At 44.2% G+C, this 9,246-nt stretch overlaps 1 protein-coding gene across 1 annotated transcript; it reads left to right on the top strand.

Annotated features, from left to right (window-relative positions):
* The first annotated feature begins 1,212 nt into the window (after positions 1-1,212).
* LOC148478885 (ankyrin repeat and SOCS box protein 17-like) lies at positions 1,213-8,718 on the top strand. The gene is made up of 3 exons (XM_088455259.1): positions 1,213-3,830; positions 5,678-5,957; positions 8,116-8,718. Exons 1-3 carry the CDS (start codon positions 3,448-3,450, stop codon positions 8,317-8,319), a joined length of 867 nt encoding a protein of 288 aa, XP_088311385.1. The 5' UTR covers positions 1,213-3,447; the 3' UTR covers positions 8,320-8,718.
* The last annotated feature ends 528 nt before the right edge of the window (positions 8,719-9,246 follow it).

Consider the following 9,246-nt stretch of genomic DNA (forward strand, 5'->3'; position numbering starts at 1 on the left):
CCACAACCATTTTTTAGATTAGATACAACATCATTGTGAGCTTATATTGGCATTTATATTAAGGGGATTATTGTTCTCTGTGCAAATTACAGGAATTTATTACTTGACTTATATTTGCAATACAAGGTCGATTTATTAATTATTGATGATGCCAAGATACAATTTATGAATAAATTGAATTCAGGATTATGTGCATTATTAATGTAACCTCATACCTTTATCAATTCAAGATCATGGATATATACTGCACAAACAATGGTATTACTATTGCATGAAATTCTATTTTGACTTGTAAATAGACCATTTTACCTTGCCATTATAATCAGTATTTCATCTGACCAGAACAAATCAGATATACTTGTTTATTATAAATTGATGATATCAGGTTATGCTGCATGAGTAACAGTTTTTCTATTATGTCTATCAGTGTGACCTTAAAATTTTGATAATAATACAATATTAATTGACATATTGGTCACTTTTTTCAATTCACTGTGTGTGGTATTTTTCTCTTTACCCGACAGAAATTTATCTAGTGGGTAACCTAATAGGACCCGTTACATCGTTATATGTTCGCCTACATTAATCTTTTTCTTCAATCAAATAACTATCAGTACCTAATAAAACTATTTATGTTGCTGATATTTATAATTACAAAGTGATAGATTGATTACAATGATGTATGCAATTTAATTGGATATATTAATTTCAGGTGCATGCTACCACAGGTCATACGATCCTGATTACGATTTATTTATTGTGTGCATTTGTGTGTTACATACTCGTTTTATATGTTTGTCTTTAATCTCGTTTTTTCATTTTTGTGAATTGAAGTCTATTTTAGCCAAGGTAATTAATAAAAGTACAGTTTTAACACTTCTAATACTTCATCGATATTTGTTTCAAGAGTGCCCCAAAAAGACTTATTTGTCTTTTTCTAGCTTTTGCCCCTTTGCAAATTCTGTCAAGACCATCGCGACCATCGGGCTTGCGACGAGACCCTTGCGGTAGGGTCTCGTCTGCCGCAAGCCCTGGAGTGATTTTGGCTCTATCAGAGCCAAAATCACTCCCACTGACATCACTAGTGATGTCAGTGGGGCCGAACCCAGACGGTAGGCGTTCCCATGGGAACGCCTCCGTCTGGGCAGCCACGCCCACCAAAGGGGGCGTGCTGTCACTCACCATCGACAGCACGCCCCCTTTGGTGCGAGACCTGGAGCGACGGCCTCCCCGTCGCTCGCCGGGTCTCGCGCATGCGCACGACGGAGCTCCCTCCGTCGTGCGCATGCACACTTGGGCACCATCGACCCGCTTGCGAGCGTACAGTGCTCGCGAGCGGGTCTGAATGACACCCTATATTCCCTACCACATGTACACGCACACACATACACACTAGTGGTAATTTTAGGTCGATTTGGCATTTTGAGTGATTTGATGTGCGATTTTCATTCGATTTGTATTCGATTTTGGTTTTGAGTGTTTACTAAAGGCCAAATCGCATGTAAAATCGGACTTGAAATCGGCTTTGGACTCAAATCGACCATCGGAAAAACATTGGAACTTTTACATAGGCTAACGCACAAAACCCTTATCTACTATCATTCGATTTGAAATCGACCTCAAAATCGGACTTCAAATCACTCTTCAAATCCCCAATACAATAGACATGCTTCATGCTTTCGATTTGACCATGAGCAGGTCAGTGAGATGCCTGCATGTATCTGGCTGGGAATAGCACTTAAAGTGTTAAATTAAAAAAAAAAACGTGAGGTCCCCCCCTTAATCAGAACCAGCCCGGACTTTGGCAACCCTGTTCTGGTTGACTAAGTATAGGGAAAAAATTACGTAGGGTCTCCCTGTGCTCAGTACAACCAGCACAGGGCTATGGGAAGCAGAGCTGATTCTGGATTTACAGGGAAAAATTTGCGTAGGGTCACCCTGTAAAATCCAGAACCAGCCCTGGACCCTTTCTAATGGGGGGCTGATGCCACAGCCAGGGGAGCCCAATCACCAGGCCCCCCAGCCGCAGCATCAGCCCTGACCGTTAGTCAGCCCAGGCCAGGGATCCCTGGGGAGTTGGAGACCCCTTCAAATAAAGGGGTCTCTCCAGGGTACCCCTAGCCTGGGCTGATAGCTCGGGGCTATCCGGCGGTGGGTGGCGGGTTGATTGTGAAAGTGTGGTGTAAAAATAGATATCAATAAACATTGTCTTTCCTGTAGAACTGCAGGTCCCAGCAAGCCTCCCCCGCATGCTGGTACTTGGAGAACCACAAGTACCAGCATGCGGGGCATTAAGGGCCCACTGGGACTTGTAGTTCACCTGTAAAGAATTGTCCGATAAAACACACACACCTTACAAAGTATAACTTTAATACATACATACACTCACACAATACTCACCTATATTACCTCCAGTGGTCACCTTCTCCAGTAGACATCCAGGGGTTAAAATAAAAAAGCGAGAAACCCGACCATCGCTTTAAGGAATAATCAGTCTAAGCAGACTGATTATTCCTTCCCAAATGATGCCCACAGACGCGGCTTCATCCTTTGAAGCCCCGTGTCTGTGCGTTCATTGGCTGAGAGAGGTCAGGCCCCGCCTCTCAGCCAATGAACGGCTCCTCCATTGTACTCAATGGTGGGAACTGCAGGGTTACTAAAGTTTATCCTGCGGCTCCCATTATTGAGATTTGCTAAATCACTCCTCAAATCGACCTGCAAATCGACCTTTAGTAAATTTACCCCTAGGGGTAATTTTGTTAGGAGCCAATTAACCTACCAGTATATTTTTGGAATGTGGGAGAAAACCGGAGCACTCGGAGGAAACCCACGCAAGCACATGGAGAATATACAAACTCCACACAGTTAGGGTCGTAGTGGGTATTGAACCCACAACCTCAGTGCTGTGAGGCAGTAATGCTAACCATTACACCGTCTGTGCTGCCCCACAAAAAGTATAAACAACCTTTTTTTTAAAATACTTCAACATGTATCTATCTGCACAATACTTGGGCTCCCTACGCAAAGTATCCAAGTTTACCGTCATGCGATAGTATTGCTGATGCTGGCGGTAATCCTTTATTACTGTTGGTAGTAGGGTTTTCAGTAGGCCTTTCATACATTGTTCCCAACCTTAATACAATAACTACAATCTATAATGAATATAGAAAGTCTCTCAAATGTATTCATCTGGTCCCTTATTCTGCTGCTGAAAAGAAAACAAAAAGCTGAAAAATTTAATTTTGCTCAATTTCAAGGAAAATTTTATCTTAATCAGAATCCAATTTAACTGTAAATTAAAAAAAAATCCCACCTGTAAGTGACCACTGTCCTGACACTAAGAGTACTCTGATGTAAGAGACATGATGACATCATAGAACTGTACAGTACCCTATAAATAGAGGTGCCCTAGCATTACTGCCCATTCTCCATAGTGCATTTGCAGCTATGGCGTTCTTCTTTTGTTCGAAGCGCTCGTTTCGCTGTTTTAACAAATTTAACCTCTTCATGCATTTCATGGAGACGAAGTTTGTAAAACCCTTCGCTGAACCACACTTCAAGCGTAGAATTAATAAGATTCTGGAGGAAAAGCTCCTCAACATCACCCCAGAGGAGCTGGATGTCCTCCTCACGGACCTGATCTCCTTTGTGGGGAAATCAGGATCAGCCCGTTTCCAGCGGTTGAAGAAGGAGTTCGTAGATATATGTGTAAATGCTATATCTTATTGGATTTTCGAGGGGAAAGATGACCCTGAATTGGTGAGATTGCTGCTGCAGAAGACCAGGCATTACATGAAAGACAAAAGCAGCCCCCTGGCCTTTGCCTACAGGTAGGTGTAACGTCCCGGCCATCTAGACTGATGCAACACAGGTGGGAGGGGCCTGTTTATTCTTTTCCTACAGACGGACACAAGGATTTCCAAGAGGGGGGTTCCATATGTAAAAGATTTAGGGGGAGATTCATCAAAGCTTGGAGAGAGAACTACCAACCAATCAGCATCTAGCTGTCCTTTTATAGGCTGTGCTAGAAAAATGACAGGAGTTGATTGGTTGGTATCTATCTCCTCTTTCTCTAAGCTTTGATAAATCCCATCTAGTAGTAATATAAGTATATACAGTATAAGGGGGACATATCACAGGACAAATGCAAGTCCTAATGGGCAGGACCTCATCTGTTACCTTTTGACTTAAAACATACCTGGTTATTCAGCAGGGGAAGAGGATAGGGTTAGGAATGGAGGGAAGGAAAGATCCATAAACACCCACATTTAGTGGTGACCTCCCCCATGTGTATGCAGCTGATGTGATAATTTGTCCTTAGATTGTAAATAATGTCCACATACATGTAATACTTGAACTGTATACTTGAATACTGCCCTAGCACAATACAAACTAAACTACATGTCATAGATAAGCTGGCCAGAAGTTAGGCTGAAGCTTAAACATCCTGCTAAAAAAAATAACAAAAAAACCCCTATTTGATTAAACTCAACAATTCATTATTCTAATTCTATTTCTCCTATACCGTAATGTGATGCTGCTTACCATGCCATGCACACAGTGCCTGGGACCTGCAAATGCCATTACTTCTGACCTCACAATACAGAATTTATGGGCTCTGTGTATAGATCTACAGAACTGTGCATGAAGGAAAATAGCACAAGTAGTCTCATACATTAGATGTGTGGAGGCAGCCAGTTGTTATAACTACCGTCAGCAGAGGACATAGTAGTATCATGTATGAGAGGGTGACTGCTTCCATGTACACAGCGGTCTCTACTGCTGAATGCACTTATGCTGAAAACAGCATTTATACAAGATCATTTCATCCATAAGGCAGCACTAAAAATACCTAAAGTATTGTATCAACTGAGAGCAATTAACATGTATATATATATATATAATAGGGATGAGCGGTTCGGTTTTCATGGATAATAAACACACCCAAATTTAGGGGTTCCGAGTTGAACAGAGCCATGGCCAAGCTCGGATCCCAAAACCTGGCAAAACATCTTCCCGGCGGTGGATCTCACGTGTTTTGGATTGCATATTAATGTCCCTTCCTCGTGATTGGGCGTCATTTCACACGGGAGATCGGAGGGAGAGGGTATGGACTTTGGGCTGCAGCACTGTGATGCACTGTGTTGTGTCTGTGTTCAGGGCCAGGCACTAAAAAAAACCCATTAGGACTGGAGCACTGTGCTAAAGCCTAAGGGGCACTGTGACATTAAAAAAACAATAGTCATAGGAGCACTGTGAGGCACTGTGGACTGTGAGCTGCAGCACTGTGAGGCACTGTGGACTGTGAGCTGCAGCACTGTGAGGCACTGTGGACTGTGAGCTGCAGCACTGTGAGGCACTGTGGACTGAGCTGCAGCACTGTGAGGCACTGTAGACTGAGCTGCAGCACTGTAGACTGAGCTGCAGCAATGTGAGGCACTGTGTTGTGTGTTCAGGGTTTGGCACTAAAAACATGCTTGAAGACATTCTGGCTGTCCCCTCCAGGAGGGGGCAGCCAGGTCGGCATGGCTGGGGGGCATGGGGCAGCATAGGGGGCGGACGGGGATATTACCTGGCATTGGGGACGGAACGGGAGACGTGTATTAAACTATCATCCTGTTTGTATGCATGGTACTTGTTACATCAATATTAATATAAGCTGGTGTTTCATTTATAGACCCTTTAAAGAACAATTCGGGTCACCCAGCTGGGCAGAAGGGACTCCTCTACAATCTACGGCTCTGTCTAAGAAAGTTGAGGCATTCAGGTTACTGCTGCAGTATGGGGTCCTGGAGGAGGAGAACAATCCACTTGGAATTCTCACTAGGATCCTCACCCATCCATCAATGGACAGACTCAGACCAGATGGGTCAGTAATACAAGTGTCTGATGAAGCAGAGATCTGCCTCCAGCTGTGTGCCAGGGTGCTCCCATCTATGCCTGTCTCCCAACTAGAGGTAAGTACACCTATACAGCAACTTATACTTAGGCTTTCCATATCATACCTTTTTATTTGGGACACGTGAATTATACAGGTTCTGTGACTGATCAATACCAGGTGAAATGGATCCTTGAAGTCAGCCAGCCCCAGAATCTGTGTAATTTATAAGTGCCTAGAATGAAAGCGATGATATGGCAAGCCTACTTATACTACATGTTACTGGGTGATTATAGAGCCATATGGGCATAGTGATAGAATGTCAGGGGTTCATGCATTCAACCAGCTTACTGTAAGCTCCTTATTGAAAATGAGTATTAAAGATACAGCGGTACAACCTGGGCCTGATTCAGAGCTGGACGCTAAACAGTAGCCGCAGCCAACAGGTATCCTACTGTGACTCCACCGTCTGTGGTTCTAATGGTGCACCATACTTCTTAGCAACACTATGATATATAGCGGTATTGTACTGCCATTGTCAGTGGAAGTGCGCAGTCCCTGACACCAACACACCATCCGACTCAAGCCACCCAGGAGCACTTGCCCGTACTGCATGGATCTCCATCAAATGCCCCTTTTACACTGCAGCTGGGTTATTGCCAGGTTAACCCTGGTAGCTGCTCAGTGTAAAAGATGCCAGGGTTGGATTCCTAGGTCAGAAGAGTTCCGCTGCACACGGGTGCAGTATGTACGGTATCAATCCAGGAATAATCCAGGCCGGTGCCATAGTGTGAAAGGGGTTTGTCCCTGGTCTGACCCAGTTTGGAACCATGGGCCTCATTCAGTTCCGCTCGCAAGAGCTATGCACTCGCAAGTGGGTCGATAGTGGGGCACAGCGCGTGCGCGAGCCCCGGAGCGGGAAATTCACTCGCTCCGGGGCTCACTACAAACGGCGGCTGTCGAAGTTGATCAACAGCTCGCCCCGTTTTGTAGGCGGGGAGGGGGGGTGGCTGGCCAAACGGAGGGCGGCCCTACCCACATCACTCGTGATGTCAGTAGTGTGCCTCCTGCTCTATTAGAGCAGGAAGCTCACTGGGGCTCGCGGCAGACGAGACCCTACCACAAGGGTCTCGTCGCAAGCCCGATGATCGCGACCATCACCTGGCCGCTCGCAAAATATGTGGGTGGTCACCCACAGCTTAGCGAGCGGCCAGGAGGCCGGTTTATAAAAAAAAAAGCGGCCTCCCTGATTCAGAACGAGCTTTTTGACGAGCGGCTTTGAATCAGGGCCCATGTTCCAAATCCTAGGTGTAAAAGGGGTATTAGACACATGCGCATAAGTAAAACAACCACCTCTGAATCAGGCTCTTGTGCACGGAACCATTACATAATACACAACATACACATCAGAGGGCGAGAGAGATCGACCGAGCCGCGAAGACGAAGAGCGAGGGCGGCCGAGACGGAAACACGGTAGGAGGAGAAGGGAGTCCTTCAGACAAGCATTTAGCAGACAAGTAATGAGAATAAAGGTAAGGAATGAAAGTCTGTAAAGGCGGGCGCACAGCACAGTGTACATACGTACATGGAGCCACATTTCTCATTGGCAGCTCCGGAAGGTGGCTGTCTCTCATACCACACGCTGATCCAGATCAGGTCTGTTCATACCTTGTATAATTATTACTATTACCTAGTTACTGATCATTTTACTAGTAATGTAATTACAGCTTCCTCCGTCATGCTGTACCTCCATCAGTTCCTCCAATGTCACTTTGCTTGTCCACAGCCCAGATAACATATTATACCCATGCCAGAATAATTCTATCTTATGGAGCATACACACGGTCAGATCTGTCAGATGAACGATTTTACCAAAGATTTGAACGATTTGAACGATTTTTGACTGCATTAAAATGAATGGAATCGTCCAAGTCTGACTGCAAACACATCAGATGTCAGATATCGTTATCTGACCATCGGGAACGCGCATCGTTCATCGTTCAGACATGTCAGATTTTCCTTCAGATATGAACGATTGAATGATTTTTTAAATCGTTATCGTTCAGATCTGAAGAAAAGTCTGACCGTGTGTATGCTCCAATACAGAAATGATCTGATCACTTTTCTATACTGACAAAGCCCGTGTTTGTATATGCAGTGATAGAGTATAATGTTCTGTAATAAAATAAGTCTTGATACAATATAAAATAATATTTTTTTTTCTTATAAATGTCCAGGCAATAATGCGTTCTGCTGTTCCCACCGTTCTCAACTGGCGAGATTACATCCTACCAGCCAGTAGCAGGATTCCATACAAGCTGGCTCATCTGTGTATGTTACAGATAAGGAAACAACTGCTGCAGACAGAACATCTGCCAGAGGGAATATCAGACCTGGAGATCCCGAACCCACTGAAGGGGTATATAAACTTGTTATATTAATATCTGACGCTGATGGTGCGAGCAAGACCTTTGCTGGAGTCACCCTGCAGCAGCCCAACAACTTATCCATCAGGTGCAGAGTGTCATCTAATTCTGGCTCCAGCGACCTGCATTAACAAAGTACCCCTGAATCTGATCATGTGTTATATCAAGAACTTCTGCGGCTACCTGCATATAAGAAAATCCTGCATTTATTCAGCCCACCTTCATCACAAGCAAAGGTCATCTGTGCTGTCCTGTAATGCGCACTCAGTCTAGCAGTTCTCCCATTACACTTTGTAGTTTCATCAACGGGACTTCAAGATCTATTTCCCTGCAGGCTGTCCCTGGTACTGCAGGCACTTTGTGGTCACTTCTGATCATTTTCATGTGACCAATAAAATTATATTATTTTTTTCATTGGTTCTTTGTGTAATCAATCAGTGCACCTTGAATATTACCCTGTTCTGTGATTTTCTGTATATGTTTGTAGTTGGTAGCAGCCCTCCATTAATAGTCACATTTTTGCTACATTTTGTATTGAGGGTATCGATAGAATCTGTGCAACTAACCGACACTCTTTCTCTCTTAGGGGGGAGATGTATCAAACATTTTAGAGCGATAAAGTACCAACCAATCAGCTTCTGTCATTTTTCAAACACAGCCTGTCTCTCTCTTTATCTCTCTCCAAAGTTTGATATATCTCACCCTTAATATCAGAGTACAGTACAGAAAGTCACATGGGCAGCATGGTTAGTGTCATGGTTAGTATTACTACCTCACAGGCCTGTGGTCTTAGGTTCAATTCCTGACCAAGGCACTGTGTGGAGTTTGAATGTTCTCCCTGTGTTTGCATGGGTTTCCTATGGGTGCTCCAGTTTCCACCGTCACCCCAGAAACATATTGACAAAGTAATTGACTTCTGACAAAAAAAATAAAAAATCAACG

This window comes from Taudactylus pleione, unplaced genomic scaffold (genome assembly GCF_031769625.1).
Source record: "Taudactylus pleione unplaced genomic scaffold, aTauple2 ptg000647l, whole genome shotgun sequence".
In the NCBI taxonomy this organism is placed as follows: domain Eukaryota; kingdom Metazoa; phylum Chordata; class Amphibia; order Anura; family Myobatrachidae; genus Taudactylus; species Taudactylus pleione.